Source organism: Schistocerca piceifrons, chromosome 4, assembly GCF_021461385.2.
Source record: "Schistocerca piceifrons isolate TAMUIC-IGC-003096 chromosome 4, iqSchPice1.1, whole genome shotgun sequence".
Classification (NCBI taxonomy): Eukaryota; Metazoa; Arthropoda; class Insecta; order Orthoptera; family Acrididae; genus Schistocerca; species Schistocerca piceifrons.
The window spans coordinates 618,844,204-618,865,389 of record NC_060141.1 but is presented as its reverse complement, the minus strand read 5'-3'; the positions used below and the strand labels follow the sequence as shown (position 1 = coordinate 618,865,389).

At 40.1% G+C, this 21,186-nt stretch overlaps 1 protein-coding gene across 1 annotated transcript in view; it reads right to left on the bottom strand.

Moving 5' to 3' along the window:
• The window catches only part of LOC124794918, a 145,980-nt gene extending 133,132 nt beyond the window's left edge, over window positions 1-12,848 (bottom strand). The window contains exons 1-4 of the mRNA XM_047258622.1: window positions 12,789-12,848; window positions 12,416-12,563; window positions 953-1,015; window positions 819-860 (exon numbers count right to left, since the gene is read on the bottom strand). Coding sequence (XP_047114578.1) covers window positions 819-860; window positions 953-1,015; window positions 12,416-12,556 — 246 coding nt within the window. The 5' untranslated portion in view covers window positions 12,557-12,563; window positions 12,789-12,848. The remainder of the gene's footprint in view (window positions 1-818; window positions 861-952; window positions 1,016-12,415; window positions 12,564-12,788) is intronic.
• Window positions 12,849-21,186: the final 8,338 nt, after the last annotated feature.

Below are 21,186 nucleotides of genomic sequence, written 5' to 3'. Positions count from 1 at the left end.
CAAAGCACTGAAATTGAGATTGCAATACGCTTTTGTAAGCGTGATCTCGCCAGCTGATGACAGCATAGGACACGTGATGTAGTCAGCCAATAGCAACATCACCCTTAAGTAGCGTGAACACACAAATAACGAAAGTTAATGGTTTAAATAAACATACATAGCACTCACATATAATATTGGTCTCGAAGTTTAATAAGCTGAAAGAGAAGCTAAGTTTCCACATATAATGTTGATCTTTTTTGCGCGTGTTACACTTTAAGATACATCACACAAATGTGCCAGTAAAATTTTTAATAACGACGTAAATGTCTGATCTTCTGGACTCGAAATTCTTCTAAATGGTCGTCCTGAAAGAGTTGATTTTTAAATGACAGTGAAACGCTTTGTGATTTAAGAAATTCATCGTACATTCTCGCATATAGTTCATCTTGCGTATAAGTAAATCTGCTTTGAATGTCGCGCTTTTCAAAACACCATTCGCAATATTTTCCCGTGACCTGTTAGACATAGGTTCGATTCAGCAGTTGCAACCGATCGCCAGATAATAAGCGTCACCACGCTTGCGCAGCTACGACGACGCAGGAAGCCCTTATGTTCGTATGTGAAAAAACATTAAAAGATCTTAACATTATGTCATAAAAGAAACAAGACAAAAGAGTATACTTCAATTCCCGGAATTCCAAACAATTCCCGGGTTTTTCCTGGTTCTCTCCCGGATGAAAAAATTTCCGGGTTTTTCCTGGATCTCCCTGGTCGTATACACCCTGCACTCACATAATACATGAAATAATGTGTGATCTTGTTCATATTAATCTCACCTTTAATGCCTCTTGGAATTCACATTCACTTTGTATTGGAATCTGAAAAAAATAAATAAAAATTATGCACCCAATTAATAGCGAATAATGCGAAGCCAAAATCTAAAAAATCACTCCTGCAATGATTATCTTACCTCATCTCCTTCACTGTCTACGTAAGAGAAATTGATGTCCTCTGCTGTTCCTAAGTTTTGAGACTGAAACAAAAAATTACATAGATCAACAATTTTTGGGAAAGTCCGGTAATACATATATATAATAAATGTAAGCACAGTATGTCCGTGTACGCCGCTATAACTCCTCATCCAACTCCCACAGCTGCATAGGGGCTATACGGTATGGTAGCCCTCCATTCCTCAACCATGAAGACGGTCTGAAACTGCAGGGGCTGAGTTTGAAGACTTGGGTGTCAAAAGACGGCATCACACTAACATACTTCTTATGGGAAGTCAGTGAACCACCTGGAACTCAAGTGCTGAAGTGGCCAAGACTGGCCAGAATGTTCACTCCAGAATTCTCACGAATGTTTTAGAAAGTTTCAGTTTTCTTTCATGTCCGTGAAAATTTATGAATGTTTTAGAGTCTTCTCAAATGATTTGGAGTGTCTCAGTGTACTACAAAGAAATGAATAAGCGTGTGCCAGACTACTTTATTTCAGGCATAATCCATATCACTTCAGGCACGGAGGTTACCTCCACAGTCTCAGATGTTATTGAATTTAATATGTTAAAATTCAGGAGTAAGTAAGAAACACATATTTTTTTGTTCTCTCCAAAAATATTCCTGCCCGAGCTACAGGCCTCCAAAGATGACACCGCGAATACAATTTTGAAGATGCAAATTTCAGAAATTTTTTAAAAATGCTATACCTCTGTAACAGTTCTAGATTTTTGTTATAGCTTTTAATTTGAAAGATAATTGCTTTATGATTATAATGGTATCCTCCATTTGGGTGTATCTTTTGCTGTCGCCTTTTGATTTTTTTTTTATAATTTACAGAAAAAACTTTTTTTTTTTCAAAAACGCCAATCCACAAAAGTTAAATTTTTTCTGTTAATTAGTACCATGTAGTACTATATTCTCTATAAAGCAGCTTCCACTTTTAAATTAGACATGTTTTATTTTAAAAAATCTTCATGTCTTCATAGAAGTTGTTAATTACTAATTTCTTTGTTACAATGTTTATTTCTATTGTCTTTGTTGCAGTTATTTCTTATTACTTTCTTTGTTGCAGTTATTTCTTTTCAATTTCATTGTTACAGATATTTCTTACACTTTGTTGTAGTTTCTTTGTCGTGATTGTTCACTGCAGGTTTCTGTATTGTAATTGTTCAGTGTTAATTTGTTTACTGAAGAGGCTTCTAAATAATCTGAGACCTTCCACTGAGTTCTTTGTTTTCGTGCTGAATTTGCCAGTTGACACAGTTGCAGTGTGCTTTGTGAAAAGGACTGTTTGAAATATCTTCTGGCTGGTTGGTTGGTTGGTTTGTTTTGGGGGAAGGAGACCAGACAGCGAGGTCATCGGTCTCATCGGATTAGGGAAGGACGGGGAAGGAAGTCGGCCGTGCCCTTTGAAAGGAACCATCCCGGCATTTGCCTAGAGCGATTGAGGGAAATCACGGAAAACCTAAATCAGGATGGCCGGACGCGGGATTGAACCGTCGTCCTCCCGAATGCGAGTTCAGTGTCTTAACCACTGCGCCACCTCACTCGGTATCTTCTGGCTGGGGTCACAGGAGAGTGAAGTGCGCAGACTATTTGTATATCCATAAGAGATTGATATGTAGGAGAAACAAAAAAACAGACTTTGTTCTCATTTGAAGACTGTTTCAAAGTGAATATGTTTCCAGTGGGTGTTCTGAATGTTTTGACAGAATAACAACAATGATAGTATCTGAACCAGGTGAAGCCTCCCATGGTGCAGATGATGCAGACTTTGCATCAATAGAGGAAGAATTAAATACCCTGAATCAGTAAATTACAGAGGTAGGTGTTAGTCCTGTTAAGAAACCATGGTCAGAGGAGTCGAGTCATAAGCTCTATGCATCAAGAAAGCACAGAGGAATTACTAAAGCTATGGATGAAAACACTACAGAAAAACTGACTACAATCTTCAAAGTGAAAATTCCATCTTCAGAAGAAAATGAATCAAAGCACTCTTGCAAGGAATTTTTCACAAATATCAATTCAGCTGTTAAATATTGTGCATCCTACAGTGAAAAGGTGCAAATTTTAACTATAATTCCATAGACATTTTCAAAGAAAACAATTTAGAACTATATTCCAACAGACAAATCAAGAAATGTGAGGTCTGTAAAAGGAGTCTTTGGAAGACCAGATCCCTATTATGGTCATCCTGTAAAAGCAGATCAAGTCAAACAGTGCAGTCATTTTATCTGGAAGATAAATGGGACTGTTCTTGCCAGAGTGACAACAAAAAGACACTATAACTGTAACAATTGGAAGGTCAAAAAAATGTGAAAGTGAAAAGGTACATGACTTGCAGTATTAAATAAACTTTTACAATTTATAAGAGCAACTATACAACTTCACATATTGGACGATCAAAATTTTACGCACTACACACCCATCCGGAGATGCCTGTTTATGTGTGTACTGCGTGAATTTTGAACTCTGTGCGGTAGCTTTGAAGAACTTACTGGAGCACGCCCTTGGTTGGGCGTGTGAAGTCATCAGCAGCCGGTGACGTAAAGCGGGAGAATTGTTTGTTTGAAGAATGTGGTGACTGCCTTGGAAAGGGAAGACTGTCTTTACAGACACTTGGCCTGGAAGACGTAACAGATAACTGTGCAGAAATTACATATGCGACAGCAGAAATTACATATGCGACATGGGAGGAAAATAAGGTAATTAAGAAAACTGTTGCCTTTTACAATTTCATTGATGAACTTGGTGAATGGTCAGTGAAAGCAGTAACACACCAGCATATGAAGAAATTACAACAACAACACATGGCAGAAGTGAAAGGGTGTGTACAGGCTAAAGAACTATGTTTAGTGCTTCACTGCGATTTTACTGAGAACTGGTTTGTAATACACGGGTATCATTGGAATAATGACCAGGTTTCAACCTTTACACGAGTGATATATTTTCAAAACAAGGCCACAAGAGTTGCACTTATAAGTGATGACACACGACGTGACTCAGCACATGCTTTGCTAGCAATGCGCAAAATTCTTCAACTGCAAACAGGGGCAGAGAAGATCACCATTATTTCTGATGGTGCCCCTAGTCATTTTAAAAATTGTTACCAGCTGTTCGAATTGAGTAAGTCGCTTGAGCCAACTGACTGGGTATACAGTGCGACTGGTCAAGGGAAGGGGGCTTGTGATGGTGTTGGAGGCCTGCTGAAGCACCATTTACAAAACATAATCTTTCCAGACCAAATACAACTGTGATTCAGAATGCTGAGGATTTTACGAGTCATGAAACGTTACACATCCACAGCCCTCATTCTTTTGCCGAAAGAGGAAATTAAAGAATTCCGTGAGCAGAAAAAAGAAGAATGGTCCAAACAAGCTACTCCTGTGAAAGGAATTCAGAAGACACATTTTTGCATTCAAAGTGATGGGCGAACTCATACGGCACACACTTTAAAGAGCAAGAAAGAAGAAATTTCGTTTGTTCGGCCAACACCTCAGAAACAGCAGGATAATATTAAGATTTACAACCTGGGAAGGGGGATGTTTGTGGCATGTGTGTATGACTGTGACTGGTGGATCGCAGAGATTATAGACACCAGTTAAGAGTTAAACGAAACTGTAGTGAACTTTATGCTACTACATGGACCAGGTGCTGGATATAGGTTTCCAGCTGAAGGATGCAACAATACCATCAGTGCTCACTTCCTGTTCACAATATTTTGAAGATTGTAAGTGCTCCAGTTCCTATTGCTTGAACAGGAAGGCATCACTCTATATAAAGGAAGATACTGAAGCAGTGGAATACATTTTTAGTTCATTGACTGGCTAATTTCAGTACAAAACAGAGTGCACAGAAGATGTATAAATTGAAACCTTTAAGTCTTTGGACCTTCCACATAATTTTGGAACCATTTAAAATGGCTTGAAAAATGAGTCTGTTACTCATCTTTCACAACTAAAATTATGTTAAATACGGCTAGGTTTTGATTTTTATGAGCCTGTTATGTGGTAATAAAACAGGAAGTTTTGTATCGCAAAACTTTCTGTTGTTTATAAAACCTGTTCAACCTAAAAGTGAAAGCTCTCCTTTTCAGGGACTGTAGAACTGCATGGTACTAATCAACAGGAAAAAATCAAAATTTTATGGATTGGTATTTTTGAAAATATTTTTTTCCATAAATTACAAGAGAGTTCAGAATGTTATAGTGAAAGAACTTTGACAGATAAATCCAAATGGAGGATTTCTTTGTAATCATAAAGCAATTATTTTTCAAATAAAAAAACCAACAAAATATCTAGAACTGTTCCAGAGATACAGCATTTTAAAATTTTTTCCAAAATTCACATCTTCAAAATGATATGCGCAGTGTCATCTTTGGAGGGCTGTATCTTGGAGCAGGATTTTTTTTGGAGAAAACAAAAACATACGTATTCCTTACTTAGTCCTTCATTTTAACATATGCTAAATTCAATAACATCCGAGACCATGAAGGTCAGACTTTTTCCTAGCCTACTTGAATTGATATGGACTATGCCTTCAAATTAGAGTACTGTTGAATACTGTGGATTTAAGAGTCCTTAAGAGTATTTTTGAGCACTGAAGAGTATTTTTGAGTGTGAAATACTAATATTCTTATGAATTTTTGGAATGTTCATTTTTACAATGTTCTCGAGTGATCTGGAAAGATCTTAAAAAACGAAAAAAAGAGAAAAAAGCAAGTGAAGCAGGACTTTTTAATCTAGAACAACAATAAATAAATGCTAACCCATGAAAATTAAATAACTAGGAAAATGAGTTCTTTGTACAAATTCACAAGCACATCTTTACACCTAAACAGGGAAAGAGATGGTCAGGTGTACTACTAATTCTGGAGAACTCTACATTTATAGGCCTATTACACCAAGGAAATTACTCAAAAGATGAGGCTAACCAACACAGCACAGGCTTTAAGAATAGGACTGACACTACACACCTGAACAGCCATCCCTGATTGCTTGCTGTACGTCAGGCTGTTCAAGCTTAACTCTGCTCAGCTGGTCGAATGATGATCTCTATATACTGCATTCTGGCCTGTATGCTTAGAGATGTTGGGTGACTGTGTCAAATTTTGCATCCGATTTGTAATCAGCGAGCATCACATGATATCAATGCTTTCTTAATGTAAAGGATGACATACCAAGCTGGCAGAAATAAATTGCATCATCTCCTGCCACTATATGGTTCAATCTAATTTACAAGGCTCATCACTAATACTCGTACTTAGAAGGTTCATAATTTTTCTGGCAACCCTTCGTGACCTGAACATTAAGATTTCAATTTAAGCAAAGCACTGCTTCCAGCACTCAATTCATTAAGATCATCCCAGCCACCTCATCCATCAAAGCCAGTAAACACAAAGGAAATTAACGTTAAAAGTGGAATTTTAAACTAACTGAAAACCTGTTACCTAGCAATTAAACTGTCAATTGGGGCCAGGGAAACAATACCTGCTCTAACTTGTAAAGCCAGCAAGCAGTACCTGGTAGAATACTGTGAAAATAATACTTGAAAAGTGGTCAGTGAGGCTAAGACAGCCTCATTTCAGATCCATTTAGGTATGCTGAGTTGTCAAGACAATGTTGGTGGTAATCTGAGAATGTTAAATTTTCTTAGGCTGGGTTTTCATACAGTATGTTTGCAGAGGACACAGCAGAGATGTAGCACTATCTCGAGTGGAACAATGACATGATGTAATCCTGGAAAGAATTTAAACAAACTACTGGAAGATGTGAGGTTTATAATTCAAGCCTGTTACTGATTATTTGGACACACTGTTAAGTGTCACTCTTAAGTAAGGCACATGTCCATAATTTCAATACAGCTGTCTGCTTTTTCTTGCCTTTCTTGAGATACCTGTGTTGTCTAAAGAAGTGTATGTGCTATCAGTTTAACAGCGCAGTTATCTCTCTGAAACAAAATCTGTGCAGTTATTTGAACTGAAAGTGTGTAGACTACATTCAGTTTTCTCAGTTCTAGCATTCAATACTTGTGTTCAAGACAATAAATTGACAATGGAGACAGAAAAAGTTTCAAAAACCAACTTCAAATTATAACTCTATGAATAATTACAGCATTGCATGGAGGTATTCATACAATCATTTTCCCCATGATCCATATGTGAATGGAACGAGAAACCCTAATAACTGGTACAATGGAACATACCCTCTGCCATGCACTTCAGGTTTGTTTGCAGAGTATAGAGTTAAATGTAGGAAAAGCACAAGAACAGTTTTTTGTATGTCTATCAGTTCACTGAAATACTAGACATTATTACTTACAAAACAACTACACGCTCTACCCTTCAGAAGCTTGTACACTCACCATGTACACTCCACTGCATGAATCTCAGACTGACTGTAAACACTGACAACACACAGTCTGTAACCTCCCACATTTCATCTTATCATGGACACTAACTACTTCATTCATCTGACAAACAGGTTTCAGGCACCATCTGTAGCTAATAAACATCCTGAGCCTTGCATAGTCACTAGTCCTGTTTTAGAAGAAGGCTCTCAGCCTGCAAGATATGAGCATTCACAGAAGAAGGGATTACTGGTAGTTGGGAGCTCTCATCTTAGGCATGTAATAGAGGCCCTTAGGGATTTGGGTACCAATGAGGGTAAGAAGTTCAGTTTGCAGTCTGTGTGTGTACCAGGGAGGATCACCCCAGATTTGGCACAGGTCCTTCTGGATGCTATAAAGAGCACAGAAAGCGCCAAAGTGCAGGTGGCGGCTCACACTGGTACTGAAGATGTGTGTTGCTTTGAACTGGAATAAATTCTCTCTGGTTCCCAGGGGTTATCTGAATTGGTAAAGACTGCCAGTCTTGCTTGTGAGATGAAGGCAGACCTCCCATCTGTAGCTTCATCAACAGGACCTCTGATATGGAGTTGAATGGAGAGTACTAAATCAGAGGCTCAAACGAATCTGCGCAGTGTACGCTGCAGATTCCTCACCACGTGGGCAAAATTACATTCAAACTGATCTACCTGCTGTGCAATGAACCAAATCTTAAATTGGCAAAAGGAATAGGTCTTGTCAATGACCATCTGAAAGCAGCAGAGGTGGGTTGAATCTATTGATACCGGATATCAACTTTGACCACTGACATTATGATGCTGTTGCGTCATACACGAATAAACAGAGACAGAACAAAATGTATGGTCTAGGTCACACTTGAATTTTACACTTTAATGGTTTATGTCAACTATTTTAATGATGTCATGGGTAAAAGCAGATGTGTAGTATCAGCACTCCAGCATTTTCAGTAGTGCCACTCATCTGTTATTACATAAATAATGGGCAGAAATGACAAGCAACGGAAAAAGCCCAAGCTTCTTTCGAGAATACGATATGAGACTGCCAACCTTTATTTAACGGGAGCTGGAACACCCAATCCCAACAATGTTAAATTTAGTGACTTGGCTTCTGTGTATTTCAGGAACCACTGTAGCCTCTGAAATGAAACTTTTACAGGACTTAAACTTTATGTTCTGAGTCTACTGAACTATAATAATTGCATTTCAGCCACTGCTTTCGGAAATACAATTTTTTAATTACACGGTTAAAATTTTGTGTATTTTTTTTTACATTACATTAAATAATTTTAATTATACATAAGATTATGTTCTTCTTTTAGTTCAGTAGAATAAGGATATGTATGTTATTACTCCCTAAAAATTTGAATACTCCACTCGAAGTGGTTTCTGAGATTTTGAGAAAAATGCAACAGAAAATGCAAATTTTCAGGAACGGCCTCTAAGGTTTCAAAAAGACTGTAACTCAATATATGCTTAATTTTTTTGTTTTTAGTCACTCAGGAGCACCCTGCACCCAAATCAATGGGATTTTGAGTCTGACCATGCAGACATTTCTTCGGTAATTCAGGATTTGCCAGGTCTCTGTAAATAGGTTTTATGATATCCATGACTGAGTACTGGGCATAGTGGTAATTGCACTATGAATCAGATCCAGGAGGGCAAAGGTGGTGTACTGGTTTTTCATCAGTTGACAGTCTGTGGAAGAAGGTAGCCCATACTACCTGCTCCACTTTCAACAAATCCTCAGTATTATTTATAATGGCCATCATATAATACTGCTGTAGTTCATCAATCATTTTATCTGTCAGCCCGCCTCTTATGGTTTTACCATCAGAACGTTTCTTGTCAATTGTTTCAACTTCCTCAACCTGGCACCCATCCTCTTCTGGATATGACCTTTATTACACAGCAATCCACAGCCTTCTATATAAAAATTTACTGATTTTATTACATCTTGAAGTAATGCATGTAAAAATTTTAACATTTTCAACTGGTGCAGAAAAAAATAAAATACTTCCAATGTGAGTTTATAAGTCTCTCTCTCTCTCTCACACACACACACACACACACACACACACACACACACACACACGGAAAAGTGCAAATATGGTAATGAGATAAAAACCTGAAAAATAAAGAAAGAAAGAAAAGTTTCCATTCTAACTCCCCTTAAACAGGGGCTGACTGTCTCAGATGTGGCTAAAATTAAAGTGGCTCCCATGACAGATCAATAATGAACTTTATGAAATCAAGGAAACTGCGCTTAATATCATGTAAACATTTCCTAAATAAAGTTTCATTAGCACAATAGGTAAACTTGAGCATTCACCTGTGACATAAGTGTGTCGTGTTGCATAACATCACGATGGCACAGAATATTTGAAATGTATCAGGTTTGTAGCGGGCATGTTGAGAGTGTTTGGTGGCACACTCTAGTGCGGCATGTTTGTCTATAAATTGTTTGTGAATCTTGCTACTCATGTTGGACTCTTTGAGTGCTGTTTGTGATAATAATATTGGAAGACACTGTGGTGGTTGTTAGTGTGTTATTTTGATACTGGCAGCTATAGGCAACAGACAGGTTTTCAGATTTGGAATTATTAGTGAGGTGTCTTGCTTATTGTTGGAGATTTAATTTTACGTTTTGGTAATGGAAGAGCCACCAAAGTGCAAGAGTAGGTCCCTGCATGTCGCAATGAGGGATGACATGTTGAGCACATTTAAATTCCTGTAGTTATTTGCTACGATTGCCGAGAATGTGAGACATTACGGTTGATGAGTAAGCACAAGATTGACCAAAGTTGCTGCATCTTGAACCAGCGACCAGTGTATGTGGCATTGTTGGTGGGATAACATATGGTGTTCTGTCCAGAAGGATTCTGGTTTGAGAAGTTTCAAGTTTTTCTACTCAGGAGATAGTGCTGATGGCATTATTGTTATCACTAGATTTCTGTAAGGTGACATTGGCTGGCAAGTTCGTTTTTATGGTTTTGTTTTATTTTACCACAGTAGTGTGCATGGTATGTATGTTTACGTGCACGATTGTGTGTTTATTGCATTTAAATATTGATGTCAGTACAATATTTTATAAATTTTCTTGGCTGTGTTGTTAATTGTTGGCCATCATCTTGAATTGAGTGACAGGTATTGTGAAGTTTGTTTTATCCACAGTGGTGAGGTAGGTATATGAATGAGTTTTGCTTTTGTGATACCATGGACAGGTTTACTGATGCTGTCCATAACACATTTTGTTAGTTTTCTCTGTGTGCAGGGTGCAATTTATTTCAGGATTTCTTTATTGCTATTGGTCTTTCCAGTTCTGCTATACAGTACAACTCATGTTTCCAATATCAGTTACTTGGTTTTTGCTCTTATAGGCTTACTTTTTTTTTTGCTATTAATGTGATTTTGCCATTGTTATTTAAGATATTTGTTTCCCCTCCACTCAATATCCCCTATTTTCCCACAATTTCCTGTTAGCTTAATATTTCATATTAACAATTTGCACAATTCTATGCTTCATACTTATATTTGGGTGTCATGGAAATGTTTAGGGTATTGACCACCATTTTAAAATGACATGTGTGCTGCCTCTTGGGGCGTGGCAAGATGGCACTGGTGGAAGCTGATAGATGGTATCCGATAGCCTGCATTACCCACAAACATTAGTAGCAAAAGCACTTCCACATCCTATAAATTATTTGGCAAGTTTTTTTTGTTTTTGTTTTTTTTTAACTAAAGTGTGCACTACCATTACTAGTATTTCATTGAACACTGACTGTGAACATATCTGCACTTTATGGCTATCTGACTTGAAAGGGAGCTGTGTACAATTGCTTTCAGCATTTCTGACTAAGTTCATGAAGTCTTCCCTTCCCTCTCCACCCCTTTGCGGAGGGTCATCCCATTTCTGTCTTTTAACTAAATCAAGTTTGTGGTTTCCCAGCTCCATACCTGGGCTCATTAACTATGTCTTATTTGTTAACAGTAGGTCCGGTAGGCTTGTGAATGGGCATCTCTTCCTGACTGGAATGTTAATGGTCCAACTCATCTACCTCAGCAGGCCATCACGCAAGCAGCTTGTGATTTCTAGATGCCCTTAGCATTTTTGACACTCTTGTTCTCCATGCTACTTTATTCTTGAAAGATAGCTGAGAAATTTGAAATCATGAAACTATGAATGCATGACCACTTTTACTGAAGAGGGTTATTTTTTCTTTTTTTTGGGGGGGGGGGGGTGCTTATAGCCTTCCGTCATGCCACAGATACAATTTGGGTGGGGAGCTTGGGGTACAGGGAGAAGGTGATGCATTTCCTACAGAGACTACCATTTGACTTGCCTAAACACTTCAAAATTAAAGCATACTCATTCTCAGTATAACTCTCGAACCTTCAAAAGCATAAACAGCATATAGTAAATGCCCTTGATACACAACGTAAGCAATCTACCATAAATCAAAATTATATGAAATGCAATGGATTGAGTCTATACCTCTGTATCAAAGAATACTTTACTTTTTCATGTCCCTCTTAGAATGATCAATAAGATATAATGAGCGAATAATGGCATGTTGTGTATGGTACAAGTTCATTTACTTATATTTCATATCTGTAGTCATGTATTTCATATGCTCTACAATCTAACTGTGAATACAAACATAATGTGCACATCAATAAATGAATTAACAGATGCATATTGAACACCACTTTTTTGGACTTTTCCTTCCCAATGTCATCCACTTCTCATTACCGTTCTTGAGTGGACTACTTTTATTCTTCAATTCAGTAATAAGACATCCATAATTTACTATCCAATAAATAACTGTTCGCGTTTTTATAATGCTTTCTGTATTTTAACTTCACTTCGGTTACACTACTTTACAGCACCCTTTATATACGTTAGAAAGTTCGGACCGTTTTCGTGTAAAAGCGCTCATATGTGACAGCAGAACATTCGAAAAAGGGTAATAACACAAACATAAATTACAAAATTATTAAACACGGCTTTCAACGTATTTTATTAATTAAAACCAATGAAAATAGTCCGTAAAGGCGATTATGGAAAATTACCAAATAAGATTTGAAACTCATCCAGTCGAGTGATGCATCTGGCATATCCCATATTCCAATACTTGCGATATCTTCTCCACTGCCTGCGACACCTTGTTTCTTCTTCCACTGGAGCTCAAATATAATTCCTAGTGTATCCATTGCTGATCTGTAAAAAAAAAAATGAACATTTAACAGATTGTCGAAATAGTTCCCAAATTACTGAACAGCAATGAATATTATAGCCACACACACACACACACACACACACACACACACATAGATATGTGAAAAAACAAACTAGTGTACGGAACTCACCTAGCGACAACAAATAACACTAGTAACAACAATGAAAATCAACAGTTACACCGTTAAACAATCGAAGACAACATACCTTGTTACTACGCATCTGTCAAACAACCACAGCACTTTTCATGTAAACACAATCTTTGCCATCACTGATGAAGGATAAAAGTCTCTGGAGCTATGAGTCGAACACGAATATGGATATCGTGTACAAGACGAGCCCTGCTGCTAAACGCACATTAGAGCGGAAGGGAGAATGAAAGGGGAGATGCGAGCATTCACGTTCAAAAACACCAGAAACAAATAACAAAGGAGGTAACGAACTGGACAACACTCAAGACAGATGTGTCTGACACCTTTACTTTAAATGAAGCAGTCAGTTCCCCTCCCCTCAGGGGGACTTTGAGGACGGCGCTGGGAGCTAACTCATTTAAAACACAATTTATGCAAAAAAAAAAAAAAAAACGATAAATATACCAAGGGAAAATGCTCCGCAAACGAATGTACACCAAATATATAATCAAAACAAAGTTAATACAGGTCATAGTGATGCAGTGGGCCCGTTTTATGTTTTTATTGGGCACCTTAATGGTAACGCAGATAAATACCATCCCATGGCCTTGAGGGAGATACTATTTACCACAGTTTCTGAGTAAAGCAGAAAATTACATATCTCAAGATAATGGGGAAAACAACAAGGGAGACTGCAACCAAGTTTATGGAGGACAACACACTAAGTAATAAACAGATGATAGCATACATACTGAAGCACAGAACACATCGGCAGAGAGTTATTAGAAATGTAGGTCTTGAAGTAAAAAAGTTAGAGCTGAAAGGCACTGTTCAGTCTACATTTACAGTCATCCTGTACACAGAGTGATCAAAAGAATAAGTGATTCAGAAACGACGAGTTAAACACCCTGGAGAATGTGTGTGGTCACACCTGCAGCGCAGTTTCTACCAGAATATGTGACAATATATGGCACGAAGTGTAGTGTTACGTATCCTTAGTGAGGCAGTGTTTTAGATGACTTCAGTGTGGTTATCTTAGTAACCAATGTCAGCCAGAAACTCAATGCAATCAATGTGGCGGGAATCATGAGACAGCTCAGTGCACAAGTCAAGTAACGTGCTGTGTCCACTGTAAAAGGCACCATACGTTCAGGGATAAGTTTCGACCAATGTATCTCAAACAAGAGAATAGGAAAGCATCAGCTATGTACACTATATCCATCAAGGAAGCTGAAGAATATCTAAACCAAATACCTTATGCTTCTGTGGCACGGAATCTTGGTAGGAGTAAATCAGAATGGGAGAAGGAGTTTCCTCCATTCAGCACAGCTTCACAACAATGGTTCACCACAGTGGACTAAAACAAATAAAGACTACACCGACTCCTAGTCCTCTTTTTGTAAATATAAATTTACCAATATCTCCTGTTAAAGAGAATCCATATGCACCGTGACCACATACTCCTGACCCACAACAGGCAATTATGTCAGGGGCAGAGGATAAGAATATGGCAATAGTAGAAGAGTTGGTGGCTGTAATAACAAACCTAATAACACAGCTTACCTCATTAAGCAAAGATGTTTGGATCAAGCAAATATATAGAACATGGTTGCTTCAATAGCATTAAAAAATAACTATGGATCAAGACAGAAAAAGGTCATACTTGTGCTCTACTCACATAAACAGAATAACAGATATTAAAGTTCTCCAGTGGAATGCCAGATCATTATATGCTAATAGACAGTCATTCACACACAAACTTTATACTACTTTACTGGCGCTATAATTGAAACCTGAATTAAACCAAACATGTCTGATAGATTAGGGTACCGAGTAATAAGATCAGATCAAGAGGATAGACAAGGTACCGTAGGTGTACTGATTAGTAAAAAACTCACCTGTGAACCAATTACCATGCCACTCCCTTGAATTTCAAACAATAGCAGTAAAAGTAAATATTAACAAACGCCCATTCTCCATTGCATCTGTATATCATTCCCCTTCTTGTAGGAATTTTACATAACACATGCACACAATGTTGCAAACATCTCCCTAATCTGTGGTGGACTTTGGTCCCCACCAGACAACATAAGGGTGTCATATAAACGATAAGGCAGGGCAGTACATAATATCTTGGACTAATCATTATAACATTATCATATACACACATCAAAAAAAGGTTTGCAACACCCCGGTTCCCAGAACTCCTGAAGATAGACATTGACCGGATATTGTATCACAGACACAGTCCCTTTGACTGTTCAGAGATGTCACTAAACCCGCCCAAAGATGTAACAAACCATTCATGAGCAGCGCCTATTAGACGGAAGGGGTCTGACAGCCGCTCAGTTCCACTCATTCCACCAGGAAGGAGGTACACAGCTCGTGTTGTCTGTAGTTCAATCATGCCTAGACAGTCCATACCGCAGTTCGATCGCGTCCGCGTTGTTACTTTGTGGCAGGAAGGGCTCTCAACAAGGGAAGTGTTCAGGTGTCTTGGAGTGAACCAAAGCGATGTTGTTCGCACATGGAGGAGATACAGAGAGACAGGACTGTCGATGACATGCCTCGCTCAGGCCACCCAAGGCCTACTACGGCAGTGGATGACCGCTACCTACGGATTATGGCTCCGAGGAACCCTTACAGGAACGCCACTATGTTGAATAATGCTTTTCGTGCAGCCACAGGACGTCGTGTTATGACTCAAACGGTGTGCAAAGGCTGCATGATGCGCAACTTCACTGCCGACATCCATGATGAGGTCCGTCTCTGCAACCACGACACCATGCAATGCGGTACAGATGGGCCCAACAACATGCCGAATGGGTCGCTCAGGATTGGCATCACGTTCTCTTCAGCGATAAGTTCGAATATGCCTTCAAGCAGACAATCGTCGGAGACGTGTTTGGTGGCACCCAGTCACGCTGAAAGCCTTAGACACACTCTCCAGCGAGTGCAGCAAGGTGGAGGTTCCCTACTGTTTTGGGGTGGCATTATGTGGGGCCAACATATGCTGCTGGTGGTCATGGAAAAGCGCCATAATGGCTGTACGAAACGTGAATGCCATTCTCCGACCGACAATGCAACAATATAGGCAGCATATTGGCGAGACATTCGTCTTCATGGACGACAGTTTTCGACCTCATCGTGCACATCTTCTGAATGACTTCCTTCAGGATAACGACATCGCTCGACTAGAGTGGCCAGCATGTTCCCCAGACGTGAACCTATCGAACATGCCTAGAATCGATTGAAAAGGGACGTTTGTGGACGACGTGACCACCAACCACTCTGAGGGATCTACATCGAATCGCTGTTGAGGAGTGAGACAATCTGGACCAACAGTGCCATGATGAACTTGTGGATAGTATGCCACAACGAATACAGGCATGCATCAATGCAAGAGGATGTGCTACTGGGTATTACAGGTACCAGTGTGTACAGCAATCTGGACCACCACCTCTGAAGGTTTCTTTGTATGGCGATACATCATGCAATGTATGGTTTTCATGAGCAATAAAAAGGGCGGAAATGATGTTTATGTTTATCTCTATTCCAATTTTCTATACAGATTCCGGAACTGAGGTGATGCAAAACTTTTTTTGATATGTGTATAATGTAACGCTAAACCAACTGCAGTGGATGTAACATTATCTTCTCCCTGCATGAACCAAATCACAGAGTAGGTGGTTCTACAGGATGCCATAGGAGCAGATACTCTCCCTATAACTACGAATATACAATGCAAGGAAAATAACTGCAAACATTTTAGCAACAATTTCGCTTGGAACACAAACAATGCAGATTGATATAAATACATCAAATCCTTGAATTAGAGATAAAATCAACCAGAAAAAAACAAGACTCACACAGAGTGCATGCACAGCTACGGAACAGCATGTATCACACCTCAAATGAATCTATCCCAAAACGATATTTATCAACAAAAGGAAGATCACTGGGTAATCCACACTGGTATGAAGAGTGCACTAAAGCAATACAAGATGGAAGGGCAGCATTATATGACTATGTCAAACAATTTAATGTGAACAACTTCTTACTCTACACACAAATAGGAGCTGGAACCGAGAAAGTACTGAAACCCATCCAGAAGAGTGGTTGTGTAAAATATTGTAATAGTCTGACTAAGAACACTAAATCATCAGTGATATGGCAGAAGGTTAACAGATTTAGGAATATCGCCAATTCAGTCATTAACATACAATCGCATCAGTGGATAGAATTCTGTAATCTTATTGCCCCACTAATTGTTCACTGTAAGTCATTCAGGAGACAAAGAAACTCCTGCAACTCAACATGTGTTAACTACACAGTTCAGAATTGATGACATTAGTCATCAAAGGAAGCCCTAAAATTGCCCGACGAATGGATCGGATCATGTTTTCCATGACACAAAATGTGTCTGACAATGCTGTAGAATTACTTCTACAAAATTATAAAGGAATTTGGATGCATCAATAATTAGTCCCAGATTGGAAGACACAGTTCATTGTCCCCACACATAAACAGTTTCTTACATATTAACAGTTTCTTACAGACTGATTGAACTATCGTAATGTATTACAAAAACATTGGAAAAACTAATAAAAAGTCCATTGGATAGGTGGGCAGAATCTTCATCCTTACTAGCTGGATCATATTTCGATTTCCATATAAGTACGAGTAGAAGTAGCATTGACAACATTTCAGTATTAGTCTCCTCAATGTTAGCTGGCTTTGGTGAGAGCAAATACACAGCAGCACTATTTTCGAATACTGAAAAAGCATATGATAATATTGAGACAAAAATATTACTAGGTAAATTACTACTTTTAAGAGCTCCACCTCAGTTTTTAGAAGGAATGACATCATTAATCAGGAGCAGAATTGTATATCTTAAAATGAATACTGGATTCAAGTGCCCACCCATGGTGGCCTATGGCCTACCACAAGAACCAGTTCTCAGCCCATTACTTCATGCAGTGCATACTTATGACATGGAAAGAACAATAACTCAACCAGTTCGGACTATACAGTCTGCTGATCAAAATATATGTGTGTTTACTTCCTATATAGTGTTACAGGAGGCGATGGACTACTTTGTCATCGATAAAGAACCTAAGTCGGCGTATTAGTGGAAATGGCCTGATGATGGCACCACAGAAATACTTGGCAGTCATATTCACTAGGAATGGTTATGAAACAAGAAATTTTTAATACATGTGGGAGATAAAATAATCAAGTTAAAGAACCTATTTGGTTCTTAGGAATGACAATGGACAGCAAGTTAACTTGGACAGCACCTATTAATACCTTAATTGAAACCAGTAACCAAATGCTTAATATTATTCAATCACTAACTGCAACATGAAGGAAGAGCGCATCCTTCAGTACTGCTGCTCCTCTATTGCTCACTCATTGGATCTAGATTGGATTATGGTTGTATATATGACAAACATGCGACTTGCAAACTGTTAGACAATCTGGATAGATCGCAGTACCGCCAGACATGCACTTCCTTAGGAAGGATGAAATCCACACCAACAAATACAGTGCAAGAAATGCCTCTCTGTATAAAAAGGTATAATCTCATGGGAACATTAAACAGTGAAGAAATTATCAAGCTCACAGCATCCAATTCCTGAGATACTACGATTGCTCCATCCTCCACCACGAATCTGGGACAAAAAGCCTTTTGATTTCATTTCAGCATGTAATGATTTGGCAGATGAGGGCAAAGATATTGCCACAAGTATAAGTGGCCTGCATCGCGCAAATCAGTTTTTGAAAAGTAGCGTCCCGCGCCTAATTTGTCCATGAGGTCCTCCAGGCAAGGCAATGGATAAGTATCAATGACACTATGTGGGTTGATTGTAGACTTAGGCAAGTCCACACAGAGGCAAATGCGACCTGAAGGTTTGGGGAGCAAAACCAGTGGGCTTGCCCATTGACTAGATGATATGGGCGCAATAACTCAGATATCTTACAAGTTCAGCAGCGGCTTTGTCCCGTAATGCTGTGTGAACAGTTCTGGCCTGGCAAAATTTCGGCTGAGCATTGTCTTTCAGGGTACTATATGCAACATAATTGTTAGCTTTGCCTAAAACTTCAGAAAAGAATTCCTGGAATTCGTTTAGCACTACACTGTCTTTTGCATGGAATGCAGACACTGGCAACACATTGTCCTGAATGTTGAAGGGAAACAAATCAAAAGAATCAAGACCAAATATACTCTCACAATCGCGTGATTGTAGCACTGTAAAAGTCGCTGTTAGGGTATGCGAGCATTGCATGACAGGCAAAGTACATGTTCCGAGAACGAGAATGCCTTGTCCATTATAAGCCGTCAATTGCGTGCTAGTTTTAGGCAGGTGTGGGGACCTAACAATTCTGTAATAGGACGACTCGAGCGGATGATGTGGTCGGGGTTGTAGGGTGTGGCTGGGTAGAAGAAGGTGGCTGTTTTTAGCAATCTTCCTCTTTATTGTTGGTTCTTCCAACCCCACCGCTCATGTCGTGCTGGAGACGTGCTGATGCACACAGCCCGGGGAACGCGACGCCATGCTCGATCGGCGGCTACGTAGGCGGTAGGAGGTTAGCAGGACGAGGCCTGGCCCAACTCGCCTCCTGTGGCTCGTGACAACGCCAAGATTCGCCGGTGCAGCAGCGGGCAACGCCCTCCGCCGGCCGGTCCTCGGGGACAGCGTCACTGATGACGGCGACGTAACAGCGACCGAACGCCCAATCGGTCGAACCGATGCCGACGCCCACCTCTGGTGTCCATAAACAGTGCAGACCGCTGCTGAATCCGCCAGTTACGCGGCGCCGTGTTTGTTAGAACGTTCTCGATGAGTTGGCTAACGCAACCGCGCCACAGGCGGCCCGCGCCTGCGTAATTCTGCTAATGCTGCGTTCTGGCTGTTGATGGCTGCCGCGCACGTACACACATACCGACAGTCGTTGCAAAACTGTGTCACCTGGATAACGCGCCGGCCAGTCTTCGTCCGCCATCTGCCGTGACGCTGGCGCATCACGCACTGAAACACACTAAATCACAATTTTGCACCATATTTCCTAAAAATAGCCCCTTGCCCTCTACAGTTCATATGTGTGATGATTGAGGAATGTGACAGAGGCATCTGTGTCCAACTGAAATTTCACACGTTTCCCACAAATATGTAAATGAACTAAAAGTTTGTTTGACTGGCGTATCACTGTAGAAACCACATGCTTGCTAGTTTTGCTAATGCCAATTGCAGATTTTGTATATTCTACATTAATGACATGGGTCATGCGATTAGATTTTTGTGGGTGGACCGAATTCTTATGTTTGTTCCGTTGCAAACATATGTACTGTGTCCAGACTAAGCGCCTGCAACTGTCGCTTCCCGCGAAGCAGACCAGTACAGCGGGCCCCGGACCGAGTAGGGATCAGCCTGGCCGGTCATCCCGGAAAACCAGACGCTTCCCAGAGACCACCAGGAGGCGACCACGGCGCCGCAAGAGGTCGCTACAGCCGCGGACCTCTTTCCTTCCGCTCGACACGTGACTGCAAATAGAGCCAGCCATATCCATGCGCCAAGCCGTATTTAGGCTGGCGCAGGAGCCTGGAGAGGCCCCCCTCCCCCCATCAGCCTTTGGCTCGGGAGTGTCATCTTTGTGCCACCCTTTTCGTGCAGTGTTTTACAGTGAGTGTTCCATGTTGTGTTTTTTGGGTAGTGTTGGGAACAGCCATCATAGTGTCGCTGGGCGTGCTTTTTATCTCTTGCGAACAGAAACCAGACTGTCGCCGTGCTTTTTAATTGTGTGTGTACTATGTTACTTGTCTGATTCCTGTGTCTTTTATTAACATTGCCAACCCCTTTTGCTTTCTGTTTTAACTTTCCGCATTTTTCCGCCATTTTACACTTTACGTCACCATTTTATCGCCTGTTCTTCTTGTTTCTTTTCTTCTTCCCTTTTTAAAATAAAAGTCTGTAGGCTGTAGAGCAGCGTACTAAGCTGCTGCCAGCCCGCCCCCTTCGGGGGGAATTGAAAATCAATAAAGGAAATTGCAATGCCAAGCGAGCCCACTGGTGTCGTCGTAGCCGCCGCGTCATCGTCCACCGCCACCAGCGTACCCGAGCCATCCCCGCAGGGCCTCTACTCGTCCTCGGACTCAGGTGACAGCAACGTGGACTCCGCGCTGCTCTTCACGAGACGCCCAGGGCTTGGTTTGGTGAAGTTGTATGGTTACTACAGACAGTTTATGTTTGGAAGAATCTCTGATTTAGTTATTGGTAGGCTTGGAGGATCAGTCCTACCTCACGAATATTGTTTTGTAACTTTTGGAGAAAGACTTTAGTTTAAATAAAACGCTATAACTCACACTCTGAGATTTTCCTATCCGCGGACGGCTGATATATTAATATGGATTGTACCTGTCCTTTCCTACCACAAATGTAACACTGAGCTTGTCGAGAAGGGTAGTCTTG